This window comes from Zootoca vivipara, chromosome 3 (genome assembly GCF_963506605.1).
Source record: "Zootoca vivipara chromosome 3, rZooViv1.1, whole genome shotgun sequence".
In the NCBI taxonomy this organism is placed as follows: Eukaryota; Metazoa; Chordata; class Lepidosauria; order Squamata; family Lacertidae; genus Zootoca; species Zootoca vivipara.
In genome coordinates, this window is record NC_083278.1 from 30941151 (window position 1) to 30968458 (window position 27308).

At 41.3% G+C, this 27308-nt stretch overlaps 1 protein-coding gene across 1 annotated transcript in view; it reads right to left on the reverse strand.

Moving 5' to 3' along the window:
- The window catches only part of COL21A1 (collagen type XXI alpha 1 chain), an 85418-nt gene that overhangs the window by 21835 nt on the left and 36275 nt on the right, over positions 1-27308 (reverse strand). Inside the window, exons 11-17 of the mRNA XM_035109767.2 lie at positions 18873-18926; positions 18712-18765; positions 17238-17291; positions 15596-15649; positions 14136-14189; positions 13990-14043; positions 9288-9341 (exon numbers count right to left, since the gene is read on the reverse strand). Of these exons, the coding sequence (XP_034965658.2) occupies positions 9288-9341; positions 13990-14043; positions 14136-14189; positions 15596-15649; positions 17238-17291; positions 18712-18765; positions 18873-18926 (378 nt within the window). The remainder of the gene's footprint in view (positions 1-9287; positions 9342-13989; positions 14044-14135; positions 14190-15595; positions 15650-17237; positions 17292-18711; positions 18766-18872; positions 18927-27308) is intronic.

Sequence of the window (27308 nt, forward strand, 5' to 3'; positions counted from 1 at the left end):
TTTATCTCGGTGTAAAAATTGTTGCTGCACCAATATGGCATTTTGTTTGTTTTCTTGGTTTCAGAAAGCCCACTACCAGTGAACTTATATTTTTTGTAAGAAACTTCCTTTTCATTTTGTGAAATACTGGCCTGGAGGAGAATATTTTTTTTATTAAAAAAAATATCTAAAAAGCAGCTGGTTTATCTGAAGCTCCAGTTGCAGCTAGGTTAGTCATCTTTTACTTTTCTATTTGGAAAATTTCTGAGAAACAAGACCGTTATTATTGTCCTGCTCCTGTGAGGATTTTTGTTTTTATTCCCATTTCCCACCCCCACTGTAGCTGGGGGTTGGGTTGTGACCCTTCCCGCCTACACCAAAGAACACTGGCAAGGGAATACTGAGAAAAGTACTCAGTGTCTCTACTACCTGATTATAATGCTTCTTTTTGGTTTGGCAATATTGCCATGAACTATCTCCCCACACTGTATTTCTAGTGACTCATTCACTACCATAATTTGGATCAGGCTGCAAATGAGCCGGTCACATGACTTGTTTTTGACAAGCAGAAGCTGCCATCATTACCGCAAAGCCCTGTTGAAATGACAACACGCAAAACTGATCCTGCTTGTTGTGAACATGTCACGTGACCTGCTTGCCAAGAATTGTCCTGTACTGGAAGGGCACCTGTTGATCATGTGACCTGGACTTAGCCTATCACATTAGGTGGTGATTATAAAAACACTGAGGGAAATGGCTTTTCAAAGGTCTGCAATTTAAGCGCACTGAAGAGGCAGCAAGCCTCACTGACCTCAGCAGCAACAAGCACTATACAGTGGTACCTCTGGTTGCGAACGGGATCTGTTCTGGAGGCCCGTTCGCAACATGAAAAGGCCGCATCCTGAAGCGCCGCGTCTGCACAGGCGCGTGACGTAATTCGGCGCTTCTGCGCATGCTTGTCAAACCCGGAAGTAACCCGTTCTGGGACTTCTGGGTTCAGCATGTCCGTATCCTGGAAATATGCATCCTGAAGCGGATGTAACATGAGGTATGACTGTATTCAGAAGTTAGTAGCAAGACCTAACAGGATTGGAATGATGCTACTAGTGAGAGTTTTGACATTTGGCTATGGAACAACATGAACAAAGACCTACACAACTTTTGGGGGAGGGTTTCAAATATCTGTATTGTTATATATTGGCAACATGGATAAATTGCTACAAGCATTGAGAATCATTTCTAGAGCAAATTTGCAAAGCATTTCCCAGTTTCCGCTCCTTCCTCCTGGGCCGTGTTCAGAGAGTGGTGGTGGTGGGGGGATGAGTGTTCAGACCCCTGGGCTCTCCCCCATGCTTTTTAACATCTACATGCAGCCGCTGGGAGAGATCATCAGAGGGTTTGGGCTGGGTGTTCATCAGTATGCGGATGATACCCAGCTCTACCTCTCTTTCAAATCAGAACCAGTGAAGGCGGTGAAGGTCCTGTGTGAGTGCCTGGAGGCGGTTGGAGGATGGATGGCAGCTAACAGATTGAGGTTGAATCCTGACAAGACAGAAGTACTGTTTGTGGGGGACAGGGGGCAGGTGTGGAGGACTCCCTGGTCCTGAATGGGGTAACTGTGCCCCTGAAGGACCAGGTGTGCAACCTGGGAGTCATTTTGGACTCACAGCTGTCCATGGAGGCGCAGGTCAATTCTGTGTCCAGGGCAGCTGTCTATCAGCTCCACCTGGTACGCAGGCTGAGACCCTACCTGCCTGCGGACTGTCTCGCCAGAGTGGTACATGCTCTAGTTATCTCTCGCTTGGACTACTGCAATGCGCTCTACGTGGGGCTACCTTTGAAGGTGACCCGGAAACTACAACTAATCCAGAACTACAACTAATCCAGCTAGAGTGGTGACTGGGAGCGGCCGCCGAGACCACATAACACCGGTCTTGAAAGATCTACATTGGCTCCCAGTACGTTTCCGAGCACAATTCAAAGTGTTGGTGCTGACCTTTAAAGCCCTAAATGGCCTCGGTCCAGTATACCTGAAGGAGCGTCTCCACCTCCATCATTCTGCCCGGACACTGAGGTCCAGCACCGAGGGCCTTCTGGCGGTTCCCTCGTTGCGAGAAGCCAAGTTACAGGGAACCAGGCAGAGGGCCTTCTCGGTAGTGGCGCCCGCCCTGTGGAACGCCCTCCCATCAGATGTCAAAGAGAAAAACAACTACCAGACTCTCAGAAGACATCTGAAGGCAGCCCTGTTTAGGGAGGTTTTTAATGTTTAATAGATTATTGTGTTTTATTTTTCTGTTGGAAGCCGCCCAGAGTGGCTGGGGAAACCTGGCCAGATGGGCGGGGTATAAATAATTTATTATTATTATTATTATTATTATTATTATTATTATTATTATAATATTGTGTTGAGCCTCACAACCCTGTGAGGTAAGTCACTACTGTGTCTATTGTACGGATGGGAAACTAAACCAGAGTGATTAACATACACATACCCTAGTGCTGAGTTGTGGACTTTTCACCATGTCAAGCACATTAATGTATACGAAGGTTCAATCTAGAATGGCAAACTGATTCTTTGAACAGGCTATCTTGACCTAACCAGCCCATCAGCAGAAGCCCTGTGCAAAAAAAAACACAATTGGCTTTTTTGAGAGCACCCCCCAGAACATTGTGTGGGGGAGGAGAGCTATCATTCCGTCTGGCAAGCAAGAATGTTGGTGTAACGAATGGAACAGTGCAATACTGAATTCCACCTGAAACGTTGTAGGCTAAATATAAACAAACAAACCAATTACTAGAGGGATGCTGCAAAGCATTATATGAAACTATGAGTTCAAAATATAAATTGAAGCTGGGGACTCCAGCAATTCAAGAAATCTCGGCGTGGTGCAGAATTTCTTGATGTTGACTCTTCCAAATACAATAGCAACTGGGCTTCATGCCCATGAATTGAGCTAAGTAAGGTGAAAACACATTTTGTCTAGCTGCCTTTGCCAGGGAAAGAAAATAAAACTAAAATGTGCTTCAGTGCAAAGTAAAAAAAAACACCAACAAGTCATGTGGCACATTAAAGGCTAACAAATTGTATTATGGAACAAGCTTTCATGGACTAGAGTCCACTACATCAGTTGTAGGAACGTGGTGGTAATATTGGGGGGGGGGGAGTTATGGTAAGCAAACACAGAAGCAATGCTACAGCAATTATTCTTACAGCGAGCATGGCTGATACAGGACAAATAATCATGACCAACAACAGTACATCTACAGGCCCATCTGCATGTTATACTGAAGGGCCCAATACTCTCCATTTCTCCCCCATTGTACATTTTTATTTTTATATTTTTCTTCAACAAAATATATCCTGCCTTTCAGCCCTCCACGGGGCCCCAAAGCACTTCATAACCAAGTTAAAAAATGTAACACAATGTGAAAATAATAAACAGAAACAGACCTTTAAACCAAAAACAACTAAAAATAACTAACAGTAGCACTGGATGAATATCTTAAACCAACCCAAGGCTTGGCAAAAATCAAAAACAAGTTCTTAACAGAATCTCAAAAAGCCAATCAGGACCTGCTGAGGTAAGGATAACAGGGGACAGTGGGGTGGAACTGTGCTGCCCATCTGACTGTCCTCTGGCTGATTCACTGCAGCATACCAGGCAGAGGGCAGAGGCAGTCGCAAGGTTGGCACAGTGCAAAACTGCCAATCAAGCCAACCCAGTGCTCCTGCCAGATGGAGCAGTGACTGTGCCAGAGGGAGGTCAGGAGAGCAGCACAGCTCCACCATGCCATCCGCGTCTGGGCAAGAAGATCCACAATTTGGGTCCCACAACCAAAAATTCCCTGTTCTGCATTATAAGAGGCCAGGTTTCTGGTGGCAAAGGAGCAGGCAGGGTCTTGGCAGGCTCGTGAGGAAAAAGGAGTTCCTTAAAAAAAGAAGAAGCCTGGACTCAAACCAGAGCATTAGATTTAAAAGCCAGTGCCATGAACTGAATTCACAAATTATTTTGTAGCCAACGAAGACTGAACAAACTCAAGTGAGATGTTCTGAAAAATGAGGCCCAGGCAACACTTTGTAAATTAATCCATAAGTATTTTCTGGTTGATTCACCACTACATGGACAAAAAGAGCAGCAACAGAGATTTTTCATTTTCTTAGTTCTGAAGGTTTTTCGTAGTTACAATATTCTCCTAAAACTGGTCCTGCCCCAATACCCTGTAATCCATGAACACCACGACATGGTATTAAACGTGGCTTACATTATTTTGTTTTTAGGTGGGGTAATAGCCAATAGGCTTAAACTCAAGTGTTTTTTATTCATTCATTAGCTTTAACCATTTTTGTTTTCTGAGGAATTATTGTAATTCTGAAAGCTGGTTTAGGATAAATGCAGGGTCACCAGCAGCAACAGCAAAATAGTAAAATTCACCTTTAAAAAGTGAGATGATCACACACACACACACACACACACACACAGAAACAAATTGTCTTCAAGGAAGTATCCAAGTGGAGAGGTAAAAACATGAAGGGAAGCACCAGGGACAAGAAAGCTACCGGATTTTCATCATTCCAGTTTGTGGAAGGACTTCAAGTGTTCCAAAATGTGTAGGGATCTTCCATGGATACAACCAGCTCCCTGCCTGCCTATAGTTACGTATCTTCCATGATTCAGCAACTAACAAAGATGCAAGGTGGAAGGGGGCAAAACCCACATGTTTGTTCCCACTGCCCTCCTCATTATCCCCATTTGGATAATGTGCAATAAAGGCTGGTGCTGTTGGTACAGACATTTGTATGAAGAACAAGTGATGGAAGAATCAGTCATCATCTGGATGGATTTTATTAACAGGCCAGACACATTTACTTTTTCCTTCAAAATTAAATTTCCTAGTTACACAATACCTCTTCCTTGATACACAGAAGGCTGGCAGGAAAATAACCAGACTATGGAACATTTGGCAAGAAGATCAACAATGAAAGTTTCAAATGTAGCATAAGCTCTCAAACTGTGGGGTGAGCCTTAAACGGGTTGTGAAAGACACAGAGAAAATGGGCAAAGAGATCCATTGATGGAAATGAGCCTGCAACAGGGGGCTCTTTCCTCCTCCCACCCTGCCTCCCACCTAAAACTGTGTAGGTTAAATGAAGAATCCCTATGTAGTATTGGATATTTGACTGGCCATTATCAAATAATGAACCAGTATTTTTAAAGCATGAACATAACAAGAACAAAACAAGCAGAGATACTTCAACCACCAACAGTTTTTATACTGATGCTATTTTTTAAAAAAATCAAAATAGCAGCTACTGTGAAACGATGAAACCAAGTTTTGAAAAATCAGAATGAATTACTAAAATGTTAGGTAAATGTTTCTGTAAATACAAACAGTGTACTCAACAGCTACTCTATTTGACTTTTACTGAGGAACATCCAGGTCAGCCTATAGTTACAAAGTTCTTCTTTATTTTAAAGAAGAACTTTAAACAGAAATAAAACTAGGGATAACAATTATTTAAATAAATAGAAGTCAGTTTCAAAACAGTATGGGAGGCCCTTGCTGGTGTGACTTTTCCAATGGTGACTGTTTCTGGGCTTGTTTGTGGAGATGCCTGAGGTAAAAGCAAAGCCCCAGTAGAAGAACCTTTGCCAGGCTGCCATGCTTGGTATGGCACCACCAGCCACAGTTCCTGGACACAAACTAGTCTCACTCCTGCCCTTGCTAATGACACCATAGAGGTGCTTGTCAAAGCTAGTCCACCACCACCTACACATAGTATTCTTGGCTTCATGGAATTCTTGACAGTGGGTGGCCATAGCCAAATTATATTTGACAGGTCAACTGACTGGTGTGCCGACTCTACCCCAGTAAAGGATCCTTCCTCGTTGATCTATAATTCTATATTGTAGTTGTTGAAATTATTGTTCCCTAATAATTTTAGGAGCACGTCAGAAATGTCTTGTTGGAACAGGACACTGACTTTTCTAAATGTCAGTGTTTGATCAGTGTCCTAAATCCACAGATTTGTGCGTGCAGGTGGCACATGGGCTGCCTGTGGGAATTTGAGAAATAGCTCTATAGGAGACCTGACAAAGGTTGCCTTGGAGAGGCGATTATCTCCTGAAGGGAGTTTCACATGGGCACTAGCAAGGCATTCAGTCACTTGTTCTTGAACAATACACATCTGGCATTTGTTCTGAAGCCAATATGGCGCCCCTCCAGGTGGTGGGAAACTACAAGCACTGCCCACATTGGTTGTGGCAGATTGTAGTCCAACATCTGGAGGGCACCAAGTTGACGATCTCTGATAAGGGCAAGTAAGATGGGAAGAAGGCGGAATGAAGCAAGCCCTTGAAATGAGCAGAAGAAATGCTGCAGCGTATTATCACCTATGGGAATTAGACTTTATCCTAAGCTTTTTTTGGCAGAGCAGCCCCAATTAGAGAGGTATCTGGATCAAGCCTCTCTGAATTCAGCCACTTTCCTATGACTCACCAATAAATGACACGTCTGGAATATCTCGGTGAATCTCCGAAAAAAAAGCATTGTAAAGTTAATGATTAATATATGGAACATTGAGAAATGCCCTGCAGAATTTAGAGGCTGCTAAAATAAAAGTAGTTTCCCATCAGCCTTGTTTTCCTATTCAAATATCACTTACCAGCAGCTGCAAAGGCTACTTAATGTCTGTTCAACCCCAGAAGGGCCTACAAAATTGTGTTCTTCCTTTGCTTTCCGGGTATAGTTTACTCTCTTTCCTAGCCTGCATTCATTTTAAGTGACAGGGCTGGCTTAGTCCCAAAGGAAGGTGTTCAAGAAAGGCATTCAGAACCCCTTTTAAAAGTTTGCTTCACACTTAAACCATCTTGAGTTCTGGAATTGTTTTAGAAAGCCACTAAACGAATTCTTTACATGCAACACACAGATTCATAGCCAAAGTAAGTTAACAGCCTTGTACTGTATGCAGTTGATTGGAAAGGCAGACATTACCTTAATTGTCAGGGTAATATTTCTGGGTGATCAAAAGATCAGGCCTATATTTTAAGCCTTGCCACAAAACTTGTTAAATTCAATCTGTGTCATTAAAAAAACCCAAGTTTTGTGAGGGTTGCATTAACTGAAATGATAAGGAATGCCTGTCTCTAATCAAACGGTAATACAAAACAGATTTTTCATGCAGTTGTTAAACCACCAAGGGAAACAGGATCTTTGGAAGCACTACAAATGGGAAAAGTGCCACTCTCTGGGAGTGTTAGAATAAATTGTATGGAATAATTCATGATTCACTGGCTTAAGGGGAAAATAGCCAATGGGGAAGTCCTTTGTAGAATTAACCCTATTCAACAGGACACACATCTCCAATATATCTTTCTTTTCTCTGTTCAGAAGTTTTCTGCAGGAGCAACAGGGATAAACACTACTGTACTTTTAAATAGAAGCTCAAATGTGCCATTTTATGTATCTGATCTCTGTTCAAAAACCTAAGAGTCTTCGGAGAAAATAAATATCCTTGAAATCTTTCCTTGGCTAATACTCAGATCACCAAATCTGCTCTTGTTGTTAGCAGATGGAGGGATTGGTGTTAAGATATAGTTATCGCTGCTATTGATGACATGTCTAGTCTGCTGCTCTTCAAACTTTCTTACTACATTCTCTTCTGCATTGGAAGAATTATCCATTAAAAAAACTTGGGCACAGTCCAACCAATGGCTCAGCAGTCTTAGCGTTGTATCCAATGGAATTCCATTCGCACTGCTGGACTTCCTCTTCCTCTCCTACCCCCATGCCCTCCCTATCAGCCCCCCCTCTAACATCTGTTTTGGATGATTGGGGAACACATTCACGGAGCACATTCATGTAGTGAGAAACCATGGTTTCCACTTACATCAGAAATTGTATTTCAATGCATCTGTTATTTTGCAAGTTCAAGAATAAGAAAGAAGATCTGAGAGTCACATGGCAACTTACCTACCTGGCTATATTTTAGGATTTATATTCTACCTTTTTACAGACTCAAAGGGGCTAGTAGATAATAAAGCACAGACCTAAATTTTAAGAAGGGCTTAAACCATTTGCTTCCAAATTTTGCTGGCAGAAGAATAACATTGTTTGTTTATAGGGAATACAAACACTGATTTTCCTGGCACCAAACATGGCTGAAGTCAGCGCAATGAACAAAAATGCAGACAGCGGTCCAGGCATGTTCCTCAAGCATCTCCTACTAGCAGAGATTTCTGGACACGGAATGGTATCATATGTTTCTACTGACCCAATTTTTATCCTCACTGTACACTAGTTTCAGACCACTGTAACTACATAATAATTTCTGTGATGTTCGCTCACATGAATAACTGTAAATCTAAGTGTTTGAAACAAACTAACATTTAAACACGTGTATGATTTTGAATTATAGGAGGAGTGGGCAATTCAGTTAATTCAACTTTTTTGTTATATATTTAGTAGTCATTATCTAGGACACATAGACTGCTGATCAGAAGAAGCAAGTTTCAGTTCTCTTGCTCATTCAGTGTTTATGCATCCTAGACTATGAGGTCACTCACATTGGCAGAATCTTAATTTGAAGTGCAGCCTCAGAATTTCTTTTTTTTTCCCAAGCGCAGGTGCACTCTGGTTACGTCAGCAAGTGAATTCAGAGAACTACTTTGTCTTATCACTAGGGATTGGGGGGGATTCAATTCAGTTCACATTTAAATCTGAATCTATTGAATTTGTACTTTCCAGAACAATATAAGAAGCCAAATACAGTCAAATACAAAGATGCCTATAGTAGCGAAAAGAACATACAAAAATGAATTGTATTAGGAGAAATTGCTTGCAAAAATACAAAACTGCATTAAAATGTGCTTGTTAAAATAAATTCACACAAAAATGCTGGTGGGTTTTTTTAAAAATATGTATTTTTGCAAATATGGAGAACTGAATTTAAAATTGGGAAAATGAGAACTGGAGAGAACCGAAAATGACAGATCCCTTCCATCTCTGCTCATCACACTGTGATATCCTTACACTGAGGTCTACATAGAAATGCAATACAAACCTCTATTTACTCAGAAGTGGGTTCCACTGTTCCCTGATTCTAAGCATCTGTGTGTGCCTGTGAGCCACTATTTTGAGGGTAAGCCTGATCTACTCATCGGTATAATAGAGCAAACTGGACTCAAACTTCCTTGACACCAGACCTCTAAAAACATATATTTCCAAGAAAAATGTTGAACCCCTGCAAAACTGTAACAAAATATTAGTGCAAAATATAACTGAAGTATAAAACATGGGGGTGAACTTACAGGTTCTCCCCGTCTTCCTTCTAGTCCTGCAGAACCTGGCTGTCCGTCTTCTCCCTTAATATTGATGACAAACAATCAGTTAAGATTACAGTAGTTCAAAATATTAGTTAGTTAAAATGTTTGCCTTTCAGTGCAGGGCTTTATTTCACAAAAGGACATGTGCTTTCTTCAGCCAATATAGAGGAAATGAGCAAAATCTGCTGGAAAAATAATACACCGCCATGAATAGCTATGACATTTCTTCCCACCACGCCAAGCCATTGTTTAGGTTATCCTCCTGCACTCATCTGAGTTGCAGACATTGCCTGAGATCCAAAGAGGTGTCTTCAGACTACTAGTCATATCTTAAAGCTCCTCCCTACTACAGCCTCTCATCCTCCCCACCCTGAAGAGCTGCTCCTGAATGTCAGAGAACCCTCTGGGAACGGCATCCAGTGCAGGGCAAGTGGCAGCTTTACTCAAATTTCAGAAACACACAAACATGTCCTTTAGATCTCTAAACCCTCATTATTTTTTTGGAATTGTTGACTGCACCAGTCACTATTTTTCTCTGAATACGAGAACAAAGGAAGAAGGTTGCCTTGCTCGTACTTCGACATATTTATTCAAATGTAAACAAACTGATTTGAAAGGCTGACTTGGCAGCCTTGGCAGTAAAACTAACTCTGGGCATAATGCTGCCAAACTTCTTTTTCTTTTTATGGAACCTGTTAAAAGCCTGGCTGTCTTTCTGTCTGCTAGCTGTGATGGTTCATACTACAGACTCCTTAAGTCACTGATATCCATTGTAAGGGAGACTGGGGTACAGTGGTTAGGTTGTCGGACAAGGGCTAAGGAGACTCATGCTCAAATCCCCACTCAGCAACAAAGCTGAGAGTGTGACTTTAGATCAGTCACCATCTCTCACACTAAACATAACTGACAGGGTTGTGAGGATAAAACTGAATTGTGGGTTGAATTTAAGGAAAGTGTAGCCCTGGCTTGAATTACGAAGTGAGGTCCTTCCTTTGCAACCACAGCTTGAATCACCTCTGAACAAGGAGGGATGCAGCAGAATTACAGTGACTCCCTGACAATTAAGAAATCAGGAGCCAGTCTCAGAAGTGCTGTGATTTGCCCTCACCCATCCCCAAAGCAAACACACTCCTCCCCCCTTGAACCATGGTTAAGCACTGCCAGTGCGAACATTAAAGCTGTCCAGTTCCCCTTCACCCAGAATTCAAATCTGCAGTTTAAATTGCATTTCAGATACTACTGTGAGGGGAAATCCTAGCTAGCCTTAACCATGGTTAGCGCCGGTGCTGAATGACTAATTGCTTAGCTGTGGTTATTTAAGGACTGGGTGTGTTCTTCCTTCTGCAAGGGGAAGGAGCTGTGGAATGGGAGTGCATGATCTCAATTGTGGTTCATAATTTGTTAACTATAGTTACCAAAGAGCCAGCATGATAAAAGTAAAGCACTGGTTATCATAAGAAACTATAGGGAGCATGTTGTGCAGGCTTGATTTAGCCAAAGCTTTGAAACTCCGCAACCATGATTCAGAAATTTGCAAATCATGCCTGATGTGGATCTGTCTGCAGCAAGAAGGGTGAGGCTGGCTGAATCTAATTTTTTTTGCAGCATTTCTAGAATCAATGGAAAGAGACAGGGGAGAAAAAACTCACCCATTTCACAAAGAAGGGTTGCATTTGGATCATTCCACAGAAGAGCATCCCCATGTGTGTGACCACACAGAGGCCAAATTGTAGAAAGGATGGGTTTGATGTGCAGCAAAGTATTTCTTACTGTTTCCAAGAATAAATCTGTTTCTGAATTTTTCTAAGAAAATAAGGAAGGCTCCAGCAGAAATCTCCAAAGATGCTTGTAAAAATCCTCTGATTTTGATTACAATAAAGCCCAAAGTAAAGTGGTGTTTTATGGAGAGCAGATGTTCAAAGGCAAGCTGACAACATTTTACTCCAGCAGAAATAAGAGACTACTGCTTTTATAGCTTAAAGAAAATGAGAACATGTGCAGCAAACTCTTCCTTTTCTGTATCTTCTTGTTATCAAAGAGTGACTCGAGAATGTAATGTTTTTCAAACATAAAGACATACAATTTTAAAAGAATGCACTGAGCCCACATCACCAGCAGGAAAAACCATTCAGATGACAATCCAATACATTGTCCCTATTCCCTCTATTTCTCATCTTCAGCTACTGAGTGTTGTTGGTTATGCAGCCAAACCAGCACCACCCATGAAGGAAAAGGATCCATGAGGACTGTACATGTGTTGAGTTTACAGGAACAGGGGTGACTACAAGAGCCTCTACTGAAGCAACAAAGAAAGCTTCGGTACAGGGGCGGCACCAATGGCAGCATTAAAAAGATAAATGAAATGCAAGTAACTGCATATGACTTCAGTCCTCCTTCTCATATACATTTCATTATTATTAGTTATTAATTACCTTCCATATATATGTCTCAAGGCAATGTATACAATATAAAAACAGCTTTAAAATAGTTGAAAACAGCACAAATAATGTCTTCAATTGTTTCCAGAAAGTGCAGCTAGAGGGTGCCTGTCGTAGCTTGACCAGAAAGTTCAGATAGTGAGTGCCTGTCGTATCTTAACCAGAATGCTGTTCCACGCAACAGGGACAGCCACCCTGAAAAGTCTCTGAGTTACTATGCAGTGGGGCCTCTGATCTCTTTGGAACTAGCAGGGGAAGCTCTCCTGCAGAACACAGTGTCCTACTGTGTATTCAAGGGATGAGGCGGCCTCTCAAGTAACCTGGTCCTGAGTTGTATTGCTCTTTGGTTAGGCTGCAGCTTCAACAGGGTAACCACTGAAACACAGGCATGCACACACACCCTCAAATACAAGCTCTCTCCCCCCCCCCAAAAAAAACAACCTGTAGGATCATTCTACTTGCTTTCTCTCGTGGGTGCAAGCTGTCTCAAGAGAACTAGAATCATAGAGTTGGAAGAGACCACAAGGGCCATCCAGTCCAACCCCTTGCCAAGTAGGAAACACCATCAAAGCATTCCTGACATATGGCCGTCAAGCCTCCGCTTAAAGACCTCCAAAGAAGGAGACTCCACCACACTCCTTGGCAGCAAATTCCACTGCCGAACAGCTTTTACTGTCAGGACGTTCTTCCTAATGTTTAGGTGGAATCTTCTTTTTTGTAGCTTGAATCCATTGCTCCGTGTCCGCTTCTCTGGAGCAGCAGAAAACAACCTTTCTCCCTCCTCTATATGACATCCTTTTATATATTTGAACATGGCTATCATATCACCCCTTAACCTTCTCTTCTCCAGGCTAAACATACCCAGCTCCCTAAGCCGTTCCTCATAAGGCATCGTTTCCAGGCCTTTGACCATTTTGGTTGCCCTTCTCTGGACATGTTCCAGCTTTTCAGTATCCTTCTTGAACTGTGGTGCCTAGAACTGGACACAGTACTCCAGGTGAGGTCTGACCAGAGCAGAATACAGTGGTACTATTACTTCCCTTGATCTAGATGCTATACTCCTATTGATGCAGCCCAGAATTGCATTGGCTTTTTTAGCTGCTGCATCACCCTTTTAGCTGCTGCATCACACAACTAATGAGCTGGGCATGCAGGAGTTAACAGGACCCAGCAAGTTTCACAAATGTTATCCCCTTCTCTAATATAACATCTGGCTATAGGAAATGAAACAGCCAGGCTGCTTTGGGCAAAAAACCATGCCTGCCTGCAATCAGTTTCCTCCCCAACTCCAGGGAGGCTACTAAGGCTTTCCTTCACAAGGGAGATCCCAGACAACCTCTCCTGGGACTAAGTAAATACTGTGCTTCCTTTCTTCTTTTCTTTTTTCCTGGTAGAAATCTTTGCTAGCTCTTTGCATGGGGCATGTGTGCTAAATCTTTTCATCCTCTCCTCTAACTGCCAATTGCCTTGGGGTTGCAGAAGCGAAGGGAAGGGGTGGGGGTAGCTGCATTAAAGGTAAAGGGGCCCCTGACCATCAGGTCCAGTCGTGTCCGACTCTGGGGTTGCGGCGCTCATCTCGCTCTATAGGCCGAGGGAGCCGGCGTTTGTCCGCAGACAGCTTCCGGGTCATGTGGCCAGCATGACAAAGATGCTTCTGGTGAACCAGAGCAGCGCACGGAAACGCCGTTTACCTTCCCGCCGGAGCGGTCCCTATTTATCTACTTGCACTTTGATGTGCTTTCGAACTGCTAGGTGGGCAGGAGCTGGGACCGAACAACAGGAGCTCACCCCGTTGCAGGGATTTGAACCGCTGACCTTCTGATCAGCAAGCCCTAGACTCTGTGATTTAGCCCACAGCGCCACCTGGGTCCCCAGGTAGCTGCATTGCTTCTATCCAAACCAGAACACCAGCAGAGGAAGAATATGAATGACAATAGGGAATGTGAATAGGAATGACTGCTTGAAAAGCAAATGCATTCCAGCACTGTCAAATTTACCTCCTTCCTCTGTCCTTTCCCACTAACTCCCCTTCCCTTGTTTGCCTTGTCTTTTTAGTCTGTAAGCCTGTTTGACTGATGAGAGCTCTTTGGGGAGAAAATATGCACCTGAAAAATGGGATAAAAATTATAATAAACAAATAATAAAACACAGGGAGCTCAAGCCCAAGCTCATAGATTCTTAATGCAAGTTCATTCTCAGTACAAGGTATTTGTCCTATTGCATTTGAATAGATTCAATATTTCAAATACCTTAAAACCTGGATTTCCAGGTATGCCATCTTTCCCGCTGCTCCCGGGATTTCCCTGTGGGAATACAGTGAAGATGCTATTATGCACATTATGTAATGGGAGAGAACCGTCAAAAGGGAAAGGGAAAGCAACAACATGAAACTTACAGGCCTCCCAGGCATTCCTGGAAAACCTGCTGTACCCCTTTCTCCTTTTGCACCCTGTCAAAAGAATAAAAGAAGGCAATAAGCAAGGCAACTGTATTGTTTCAGCAAAGTAAACCAGTGTGTCATCACGACCTGAGGCAATTCCAGAGTGATTAATCCATGGCACAACATCCATACACATGCAGTGAGGAAAGCCAGCTCATCAGTTCCTAGCATGACCATGGCAGGATTATTGTCCCATTGTTCATAAACCTGGAGCACTTACACTCTACAGCTGAATGGCACGTAGGGTGTGTTTGGTGTATACTAGAATATCTGGAGTGATTTTAGGCATGGCAGCCTTTCACTGGAGAATACAGAGCTCCTGCCAAAGCTAAGGCAGGAGACACCAGGGGGGAAAGGTGAAAGGAACACATCATTGCACGCTCTGCCCTCCATCACAAGAGAAAGGATCATCATCCTGCTAATTCTAGAGCAATAACGAAAATGAGGGATTTAAACATGCCACAAGTACTGCAGGTGTAGGACAGTAACAGAGAGGGAGGTTGTTTGAAAGGCACAGGGAGGTATTCTATTAACTTTTTGTGCTAGTACAAGAGTTAGCCCTAACATAAAAGAATTTCCAACCTCTTTCCCCATACGCACCCCGCACCTCCCTAAATCTGCTCTGGAGGGTTGTGGGAAGAGATTTAGCAGGTACGTGAAACAAGGAGAGGGGGAGAAATCCTTGCACTGACAGGACCGTAGCATTAGGACTACATTGAACACAACTACAGCGGGGAAAAGAAAGCCTCAGCCAACGTCTTCTAGACCAAGGTCTGGCCAAAATGGTGCCCTCCAAATCCTGCTGGACTCCTACTACCCCTAACTATTGGTGATGTTGGCTGAGGCTGATGGGAGTTTATTTCATTTCATTTTATTTCATTTCATTTCATTTCACAAAGTTTATACAGTGTTTAATTGTAACAACAACAACCACAAAAACCTCAAAGTGGCCCAGAAAAAGGTACAATAATAAAACCAAGAAAAAAGTGCAACCATTCTTAAAAACATACAAAAGTTAAAACACTAAAGCGGATTAAAATTACCTCAACTTTCTAAGCATTTGGGTGGATACCACATTTGCAACCATTGTTCTAAAGCAAAGACCAGGACAGATCACAGGGTAAAATCCTGCTAGCCATGGAGAGAGGAAGCCAGAGCACTAGGGTAGGGGGACAGAACTTCCCTCTCCCTGTGCAAAGCACAGAAGGAAGGAACATGTTGTGAAGATGGCTAGCTGTGGTGGGGTTAAAGAGAGTTGGCAGGGCAGGTGGGAGGAAAGAATTTGGGGGCTAGTGACATTCAGCTCTCCTTTGGAAGCCTTCTTGAACCCCAAAGCTTGTATGCAATGCTGAGCTCAGGGAACTCTGCCTGCATTTCTACCGGCAATACGAATTTAATATTAAATTTATACTTGCCTTTTTCCCATAAATTCCTGGTAGCCCTTGGTCGCCTTTAGGTCCTCTGTCACCCTGGATTAAAGAATGTGCATACAGAAATCATTTTGATTTAAGAGAACAACTTACATTGTTCAGGACAGGATGTTCCACATATTGGGAATCAGTGAGATAGGCAACAATTTAAGTTACAGGTAGGTAGCCGTGTTGGTCTGGATCGAAGTAAAATAAAAAAATTCCTTCAGTAGCACCTTAAAGACCAACTAAGTTTTTATTTTGGTATGAGCTTTCGTGTGCATGCACACTTCTTCAGATACATTTCACTGTATCTGAAGAAGTGTGCATGCACACGAAAGCTCATACCAAAATAAAAACTTAGTTGGTCTTTAAGGTGCTACTGAAGGAACAATTTAAGTGATATGGATGTGGTTTGAATACACATTTGCTGTCCTGGAAACCAGCGCCTAAGACTGCAGCAAATATATGTTCAAGCAACCGCCTTACAGAATGCAAGTCTGCCTTCACCATGGAGTCAGATTGGCCAGCATGATGGGACGGTGCCACACACCTGCCCTCTAAAATACCAACATCACTGCTGCTTGGTGGGATAAGGTCAGGGTGGCAGCGAGGTTAGAGCTGCTCAGGCACACCAGCAGAACCAATCTGACATTGCTGCTGCTGCACTCAACAAAGCGACAACTTTGTAACAACCCTACTCTGTCCCTATACTGCCCCAGTAAACAGCAACAATGCCTGGTGCTGGGGAAGCAGCTCTGCACCTCAACCGAATAACTGAATGGCAGGGGGAAATGAAAACCCATGGTCTTCCACTGTATGAAAATCCATTGGTAACAATTTATAGCAAGTTCAATATAGAAAAGCTAAATTTCAAACAAATGCCTAAGCAAAATTTTAAACAATTGCATGTTGTAGGTTATCAGAAGTATACTAAAGTACAAGGCTATCTCAGGAATATATCACAAAAGACAGGTTTTGAACTGACATTGGGCAACATATCTACATGTTACACTAAACCATGGTTCTGTGGATAAGCCCAAGCAAAACACCAAGCCCCTGCACCCCCCCCTTTTCTCTCTTCTTCCTGTGTGGCCAGGAAACCAACTTTGTTAGCCTCTACCTTCAGTTTCACAGAACATCAGTTTGTCATTATGTTCCAGCAAAAGGTCAAATGAAGTCTGGTTAGTTTAACAAGACCGCTTTGTAAACCATGGTTTGAAGCTGATGTGCTATAAAACTTACCAGAGTTCTTTTTAAAACAGAACCCCTTTCCTGCAACATAAGGTCCCAGAGCAGGTTAAAACTATTTAAATTACAATATTTAAAATTGTTTAAAACAATATAAATTAAATGAGAATGCCAGTTTTCTTGGCCAGGGTGGGGTGTATACTAGAGAATTGTCTGCTTAGCACTTTGTCGTGGCCCCTGTGATGGAAAAGAGTAGATAAAAGATGATCATCCTAAGTAAGTATAGCTGCCCGCCTACACTAATTGAAAATAAATGAAGCCAAAAGTTCTTGAATAAAGTAATTTCACCAGTTGTATTTTCAATGAACGAGCTACTAGGCACTATTTTCCGCTTTTGAACATCCCTTGATACTTTTTAACATCCTACCAATTTTTACAAGAAGCATTTGTTTTGAACCTTAGATGCCGGCATCCCATGCAATCCCGGGAAACCCGGAAGTCCACGTTCACCCTAGAAAAAGGAGGTAAAAGGAACCATGAGACAAGATAAGGAAAAGAGCAGAAGAATATAAGCCACCCAAAGGCACCACACCTCGAGCAAGAAGAGGATCTGTGCTCCATTGAATTCAGTGGGTAGAAAATTGCAGCCTGAATCTGGTAGCAACCAGAGATGTATGCAAATTCTCCTCTTAAAATTATGTGCTCCATTTGTGGATATGGAAATTGAAGGGATCATTTCACCAAACTTCACTGAGAAAGAAGTTCTCCCAACAGTTGCTCCCACTCATTGGATTAAGGAAATGAGCTTCAACTCAGGAAACCTGGCTCCAAGTTTCAGTTCAGACATGAATTTTACAGGTATTATTGAGCTAAATCGTAATGGCAGCCTGCCTCACACGGTATGACGAATTTAAGCATCTGATTTAAAAGCTCATGGCACACCTAGAAGCACAAATACTCAGGAAGCTGACCAAACAACTCATGGGTTTTCTCATTTGCCCCAACTGTTAGGAGATATTTCCAAGCGTACCTCTTCACTATGCATGTTAAGTTCCCTTTAACATTATAGAAGGGAACTAGGAGAAGGGGACGTCAGAGGACAAGATGGTTGGACAGTGTTCTCGAAGCTACGAACATGAGTTTGACCAAACTGCGGGAGGCAGTGCAAGACAGGAGTGCCTGGCGTGCTATGGTCCATGGGGTCACGAAGAGTCGGACACGACTAAACAACTAAACAACAGCAACATTATAGAGAATCATGTGATCATTGGCAGCTCTATGTGCACACTGGAATTTGATTCAGTCAATGATTTTTACATACTTCTGTAGATGTACAAGAACTATCATATATAAAAGGATGGTTAGAAGGATTCCATGTTATACAAAAGCATGCTACATTTCCAGGAAAAAATCATGTCAGAAAGTTGAAGCATCTGGATTTTCCACACACGTAGAATTATGTTTATTTTAAAAAGAGCTGAAATCTAGCCAATAAAATCACACCCACTTTGGCATGAGCACAGCTACACCCAGAAGCCTCACACACCAAGATCATAACTTTTTAGTAAGCCAAGCTTTTAGAAACATTGCTTACTAATTAAATGCATTCAAAAATACATCTAAGCAAACAGATGTAATGAAAGTTCCATCCTGTGAACCCATGGAAATTTGGAATATAGGGAAAAAACCAAAGCAAATCAAGCAAGGGTGGAAGATGGAACTGATTTGAAAAGAAATGCAGAACAATTTTTTAGCAAATGCACAATTCTTCCAGAAGTATTATTATCTACACAAAGGCATATATGAATAGTCATATAAGTAGTTATAATGTGGCAGCTGTAAGTTCATCTTTGGAACATTCTAAATATTTAGTTCTTCAGAAAGGTGTTGTGTTAATGTACAGAAACTACAGCTATCAAAACTAGGCTTACCTTTGCCCCATCTGACCCAGCTTCACCTTTCACACCTGGAAGGCCTCGTGGTCCCTTGTAAGGAACAATTACATATTACTAATGTTGTTTATAGTTATAATTCATTTAACCTCTTTATAAGGACTTCGCTTTAGAACTATGAAAAGATGCCGTGAACTTACTTGAATCCCTGGGGATCCTGGAATCCCTGGAGTTCCTGTTACTCCTTGGTAGCCCTAAGAAGAGAAACCCAAACATTACACCAAAGTGTACTTCAAAAGCAACACTTCTGAAGTTCAGATGTAAAACCCACTGCAACTGGATTAAGCGCTTAGGACTTGAGCGGGCTAAGCTTGCTGACAATACTAAAGCATTCAGTTGTTAAAATACAAAGATATTGCAAAGAACTCCAAAACAACCTCTTCACATTTTATGAATGTATTGATAGTAAAATGGCAAATGTAATGCAGTGCAAAAACTATGATTGTCAGGGCAAAAATAAATAAATCTGATTTTCACATCTACATTCATGGAGTCTGAACTGGCGGTGACAGATCAAGAACAAGACCTTGGGGTTGTTTTGGTAAATAGCTCAATGAAGACGTCAAGCTAGTATGAGGCAGCAGCTGTGAAAAAGGCAAATTCTATGCTACGGATGATTAGGAAATAGAAAATAAAACTGCCAATATCATAATACCACACAAGTCTATTCTGCGACTGCATTTGAAATACAGTGGTACTTCTACTTACGAACATAATCCGTTTCGGTGTGCCATTTGCACCCCAAAAAGTCCGTAAGTAGAGCACCGCTACTGCGAGTGCGTGAAGCGCGCAGAGCGCTTCTGCCCATGTACGAAGCGTGCAGATTGCTTTTGCGCGTGTGGCAAAACCCAGAAGCATACACTTCCGGGTTTGCCGCGTTCGCAACCCGAAAATCCACAACATGAAGCAAACGCAACCAGAGGTATGACTGTACTGTGTACAGTTCTGGTCCCCTCACCTCAAAAAGAGTTGCCCATCCCCACTGTAGAAACTGTGGCAACACTGGTGTAGAAGGCTGCCACAAGTATCCCTTTGGTGACCAAACTTATTATTACCAATTATCTGTAGCAAATGTTCGTTCATATCTTAATTAGTATACAGAACATGCCACAATCCATACTTAATTCATCCTTGCAACAGCTGTTTGTGTAGTTGTATGTATATGGCATTATTGCTCTCATTTTTCTAGAGAAATAAGGAGCGTTAATGGATTTGCCAAAGGCATTTCAGTAGCTTCATGGTGTTCACTGAATGTACAAACCTGCAGTGCGAGCCTAACTATCTCTCCTCAAAAGCAAGTCCCATTGCAGAATGCCAGGTTCCGATCATTATTTCAACTGTTTAATCAATTGTACTTTATTTCTTGCAATGGCTTCGGCTACTCAAATAATCAATATTCATACAAGTCCAAATGAATTCAATATACTTAGTCCTAAGTAAATGTGGGGTTAGAACTGCAGTCTTGATGTTTTTGCTACTGCTATCAGAACCTGTTTTGAAAATGGTTCGTTGTTCAATACAGTACTATCCTTTGGAAACCGATGAATATTGTCAAGAAAATTAAGTTAACAGAAATGTCCACATTAAACAAATAAGCAAACAAACAACAGCCAACCACACAGATCAAGCATTAGACATAAGAGCTCCATTCACCATGTGGTCCAAAATGTTTGACAGAAGACAGAAAAGATCTAGCTAAAAAATGGCTGATAATTCCTTTCAGTTTTCAACCTAAAGCAGAGGTTGGCAGGAGCCTGTGGCCACTCCTCATTTTGAATTCCAACTTCTATCAGTCCCAGTCAGCATGCTCAGTAGTAAGGGATGGTGGGTGTTATAGTATGGCGACATCTAAAGAGCCACAATTACCCCATCCCTGGCCAAAACAAAGGGTCACCGCCAAGCCTGACCTGTGCAAGTAAAGATCACATGGTGCCACAGAGACCAGGTACTGGTTAATGCCTATAATTCTTGCAACAAAATGTAGGAAAAACCGTACCCAATACTAACTAAATTAAGGAAGATGTAAAGGGCCATCATTCTCTAAATGAATTCCTTGCTTGTAAAATTTGTGGTAGGAATACCTCCATAAGGCACTTGAGGAATTCTCTTTGGGCTATCTCAGACAGCATCTAAGTGGGATCCTAAAACGCAGCCAATAGTGGTGTGCTAAGATGGGCCATACTGTATGTATAGAAGACAATGAAGATAAGATGAGGAGTTGGGGGGGGGGGGGTGTTTAAGCCTTAAAATGGTGTTAATGTATCTGGCTTTTATACAAAGTACACAGTGTGAAGAAGATTCCTCTTTAGGTCCTTAACAGGGAGAGAAGCACAAAATTGCTGGGCAGAAAGTCAGCAACAATATCCTGCAGCTCTTTGTTCAAGGAAATGCTGGCACCACCAGAAGAAGAAAAAAAAGTACTTTATTAGGTGAGACATTTGATATTCTTTTAAGAAGGTCAGCAACAATGCTCCACGTGTAGAGTCTGCATCTGGATATCTCAGTAAAGCTAGGTCTGCCAGGCCATTTTTAAGCTGCACAGCACTTAACTGGACACTATGAAGGAAGAATAAAATATTTTAACAAAATTCCAGAAAAGGGTGCAATATGGGATGTTGGTGCACATCTCTTCCGGAGGACAAATTCTTCTCATTTCCCCCCTCTCAATTTGGATACCTTATTTTCCAGTAGGCATGTCAAGAATAATTTTTCCTGTGCTTCCTCCATATAAGAGCAGCAACAGAATATACTTTGTATTTTTTAAAAAACAACAACAACACTGTCCTCTTTTTTTCCAATGGTACACTTTCTATCTGACATACTTAAGCAAGCTGTTGAATAGGAAACAGGTTTGCTATAGCAAAGAACCTAAGCAGGACCAATAAATAAATAAATGAAACTCTCATTTATATTGAAACGCCTAACATATATTTCTGCTGATGGTACTATTCTGATAAATAAATAAGGCAAATTTGTTTATTTACAACATTTACCCAACCTTTAAAGTATATGACTTTCAAGATAGCCTTACATTTTAGATTAAAAGCTAATGTGTGATGGGAATGTAAGGAAAAGGAAGGTACTTTTTACCACATGTGGTGGTCCTATAGAAAAGTAAAATACTTCTGGGAAATGATATATAATGAATTGGAAAAAAAGTTTAAGATAACTTTCCCTAAAAAACCAGAGGCCTTTTTACTTGACTAACAGGGGATGGAAAACCTAGGGACCTAAAAAGGTTATTTATGTATGCAACAACAGCCACAAGGATTTTGCTGGCCCAGAATTGGATACAGGAGAAGATACCAACAAAAGAAGAATGGATATAATTAAGATGATGGACTATGCCGAAATGGCAAAGATGATTGCGAAGATCAGAGATCAGCATGAGAAAAAGTTTGAGCAGGAATGGAAGAGATTTATAGATTATTTAAAAGACTACTGAAAATATATTAAAACATTAGCAGGTTTGATATAACATTTATGTAACCTAATACTGTAATTGGAAATTAAGATAAACAAGAGGGAAAAACAAAGAATTTTGAGATAAAATGAGATGGGAAAAGATTGGAATCGGGGGGGAGGTCTATGTTGTTTGTTTGTTTTTTGTTCTTGATTGGAAAAACATTGAATTTATGAATTATTGTAATTATAAAATCTGAAAATAAAATATTAAAAAAAACAAAAACAAATCTTAGATGAAAAGAATAATTACTTCCTATTTCTGCCATGTTTTTAAAAAAATCACTTGAATTTCTACATTCAATCACTGCAAAACCAATGGTCATAATCGTAATATAATTATGCACAATTCAGAAACAGAGCCAAATCAGGTATATCAGGCAATTCCCTCATCAGATCTCCTTTGTGGGGGTTTTTTTAGGTGGGGGGGGGGCAGTTAAACTGGGACTTCATTGCTAGGGAACAGTGGCTGAGTCCTACCCCCGTTTCCAACACCATTTCCCCGATTCAAACTGCACATAGTTAAGGTATGGAATTCACTTGCAAACAGTGTGGTGACAGCAGCCAACTCAGATGACTTTAAACAGGGACAAACCCACTATGACTAAGGCTATTAATGGCAACTGGTTGTGATGGCTATCTGCTGATTCCAGGGACAGCGACACCACGGCTTAACACCAGTTACTGGGGGACAAAAGTGAAAAAGGACCTGCTTTGAGGGCTTCCCAAAAACATATGGTTAACCACAATGGAAAATAAGCTGCTGGACTAGAGAAGCCTTTGGTATGAGATCCAGCATATATTTTGCTTTTGCTTATATTCTTGGCTACTGACATGGGAAATTAATGTACACAAGAAAAGGAATGCACAGTTGAGTCCACGTGATGTCCTTAGTTACAAATTACCAAAATCCGAGTACAAGTTTACACACTACAGTATACATTTTCCCCTCCACAACAGTCTTCTCCACACAAACTCTCACATTGGGAATTGCTGATTACATCCATGGTTTGCCAGTCACATGTCTCTCTGAGCATACATTACCCATGGAAAGTTAGGTCTGCATGCATGAAAGGAAAATGACTTTAATTCAGTGGAATATTCCATCATATTTAAAGTTTTATGGGACATGGCCTGTATGCTTTATTAGAACTTCTGGAAAGCCTCATCAGGAGAGGCGTCGAACATCATACCACTTAAGGGTAGGAGTTTTTTTATTGCTACATTTTAGCCCTTTCATATAGCCCTTTCTATTCTTGCTATGAGTCCAACATGAGTCTGACCAAACTGCAGGAGGCAGTTGAAGAAAGGAGTGCCTGGCGTGCTCTGGTCCATGGGGTCACAAAGAGTCGGACACGACTAAAAGACTAAACAACAACATTCTGGCTATGTGATCTGCTCAGAGGAGTGGTCTGTGTTAAAAGCAAATTCCACTGAGTTCAGTGTGTGCTTGGGACTATAGCCTACGAGTCATGACTCATGGGATCATCGAGTTCATTGTGCCTAAGTGTGTTTAGGATTTCAGCCTACATTAATGACTCATAGAAAGGTCTGTTTAAGAAAAAACAGTTCACTGAAATCAGTGGAATCAACAGTGCAATCTTCTAACCATGTTTACTCAAAAGCATTGAGGTCAGTGGCACTTACACCCTAGTAAGTGAACATAATAGTGCAGCCTGAAGTATAACTGTGTGGGCATGTGGCAATCCACTAAGCCTGGCAGCACAAGCCTATGCTTGTACCGCTCTATAAGCAGATGCCAATATCTTGAACTGCATGAACTTCAACACAACCAGTACTACTGGTCCTCTTTTTTCCTACCTATGGAGCAAACTTCTCTGTGCAATTACAAACTACCTGAACTTTATTTATAGGTTTTTTCCCCGGACTGTAGGGATTTGATTTTAAAATTAGCAAAGCATGGGATTTGAAAGGCTGCACTTCAGATGTTGCTTGGCTCTTCCACCATTAAACCTTTTGCTGATTGAGAAGAGGTTCTTACAGTGCAGAAGGTTGACCTGGACACACAACACTAACTTTCCAGTTCCTTTCTCAATCTTCAAGGGAGCTAGTGCATTATGTTGTGTTTAATGTTTGTATTTGAAACAAGAGATATTGCATTGTCCTGTATTTTGCATTTCCCCCCTCCTCTTTAAAAAGGTGTATGGAGACCAAGATGGTATTAGAACTGGGCCCCAAACATGTGTACCAAATTTCACTCCGATATGTGTGTGTTGGAGAGGGGGCGGATCCAGTGGAATTATTGCACTGCAAACAAATTGACAAAAGCAGAAATTTGTATATGGAAAGTTGGCTGGGAAAGAGGTTGAAATGAAGACTTCACTTCCCTCAGCCTATCATGAACAGACACAAGCTAATGCTGAAGAAATCTAGGTTTGAACTTGACTTCAAGTTCAGCACAGTTACTCCCAACTAGAACCAGGAAACTCAGTGGTGGTATTTGTACCGGTGGAGCTCAGCAGATGGCCCCATAATGGGGTGTTTCAAAGGTGTGGAGGGGATGAGCCAGTCTAGGATCCCCAGGATCAAAGTCATCACAGGCCAGCATCAGGCTCAATCCAGACTCTATTGCTATGCCAACCAGCAGCTGGTGCAGTGATGAGCTTGATCATCCTGCCACCACCATCTTCTGCTGTGGCCACCATGAGCAGATGGGCTGTGAATGCAGTGGTGGTTCTGCAAAGCCCTGAAGTTGAGGAGGTAAGGATTGCAACCTTAGTCATCACTAACTTTAAGTAGATAAGGCAATATTTCGGTGTTCTGACATTTCCATTACTATTCCTTAATACCCACACTTTCTATCATTCTTTTCTAAAACTTTTCTTCACTTCGGAAAATGACCAATTTGGCATCTGAGGAAGATATATAGATGTACATAGCTGCCACATTACAAGGCTACAAAAATGATTTATTTTCCCTCCACGGTTCATTATGCTATTATTTATATCACAACTAGGGATATATGTCACAAGCTAGAATCAAAAGCTACAGCAAAGATGTGGATTTCCTCTTTTAAAAAATGTAGGCTGTCACCACTGATAGCAGAAGGCTGTCTGGTCACGGCTGAGATACAGTATTAAATTATGGGAGTCTTTGTTAGCAGTATATTTTCTCCGTTAGTGGGGTGGGGGAAAGACTGAATGGAAGTAGGTAGTTGCATACAGCAATGTTAGATCACGAGTAATCATATAAACCCCAAAATATAGCTTATATTTGCTTGATCAAGAACACAACAATCCTGAGAAGTACAAAAAATTTGGTAACACAATGAAAAGGGGAGTTGTACAAATCCAAACCTGCTGCAAGCAGCTTGTTTTGTTGTGGGGAAATAAATTTCCTTTCCTGGTATAGTGGCCAGATAAATCCAATTGCAAAAGGAGAAGACTACATAAAATAGACAGGAAGTCTATTTGCATAAGTGCAATGGATTTTTCCACAATGGACATATTTGGGTGTCAAGCTAATCCATATTTTAGCACACTGAGCTGCAGGATAGGTACTTACCTCTACAGTACAGCAAGAGACCACTGAAAACCAGATACAACACATTGTGGAAAGCCTGGACAATGTTCTTCTTACAGTATATGGTACGTACAGAGAAGACATCAAAATTGGCAACACCCAAGTTTCTCTAGAGAGTGCACTTCATGTACATGGTATCACAACCAAAAAAGTTCTTTCGCTGGTCACCACCTGCCTAACTCCTAAAGGCAAAGGAAACTCAAAGGTTGGCCTCTGTTCAATAATATACTACCTACACACTATCTATCTCATGTGTTAGTCAGGAATATGTGGCCAGATGTTAGGTAGCTGGCACAGCTCCACTCATGTACAGTGGAGGGCTACAATGGTCTGCTTTTTTTTTGCTTCCAATTACTCTTGCTTCCATGGTCATAATTATCAAGGGATTACTTGATAATTAACTAAGGGATTGCTGCAAACAGTAAGAAAAAAATTGTGTTACATTAGAAGTTGCTTCTTCTTCTTTTGTTCTAGAGCATTTCAGCATTTTGATGAAATGGTAGATTTATCATTTTTATGAAGGGTTCAAAATGAACCCATGAAACTAGTTCTTTAAATAGATCCCAGGTTCTGCATGTAGGAGTTCTCTTTGAACATGGCTCCAGTATTGCTTATTGAAATTATTGGACTCTTCCCTAATATAATCTTCCAGTATGTGGAAAGAAGTGTATTTTTGGTGTTACTGCTCTTCATACTAGAATTGTGTCAGCATCCAAAGGGAACCACCACAATAATCTCAACCATCTGTTATACCTACGAACATGGCCAAAATGTAGCTAAGCAACCAAAATAAGAAATTGGACAGTTTATAAAGTGCAACATGGAGTTCTCCAAGTAATTGGCAATTTTCCTAAGATTTACAGAGTTTCCAGCAAGGATTTGCTTAGATTTTCCATACAGAGCTGATACAGAAAACCAAATATACAACCACCACCATCAAAAGACTCTTTACCAGAAATAGAACGTGAAATGTAAAAATAATAAATAATAATAATAATAATAAAATCATAGGCCTCATACATTCTGGGCAAGAACCGAATGCCTTAAGTGGCATTAACAATAATAAAGGCCATGTTGCTTAACTTGGAGCTCATTTTCTTGAAATTTCTGGAAACCTTCTAAAGGCCCATAAGAATTAAAACCAAATTCTTTGAATTCATTACTACCAAAGTCAAAAGGAGATGAATGTTTTTTTGGGAAAAGATCCAAACTTCTGCTTCAGCGTTTTAATTTGCCCTTACTTTAATTGTCTGGTAAAGTAACTGAACTCATTTGAACCTTTTAAAGCCTCCTTTCTAACACTTTCATGGCACAGTACTATAAATGTACTATTCAGAAGTTATGTGCAGAGAAGCTTACTCCCAGGGTGAGTATGGGGACTGCAGACTAATCCGCAGTACTAATGATAAGCATCCAACCACATTTTTGCAAGAACTAACAGGAACAAGACATTACATTTCTTATTTCTCTTTGGGTGGGATACAGTTACATATTGTTATACCCCAAGGAGGAAGCCACTAGCTAGTGAGCAATTAGCTGCATTCTTCTTCCTTCTACTCTTTCTTAACAAA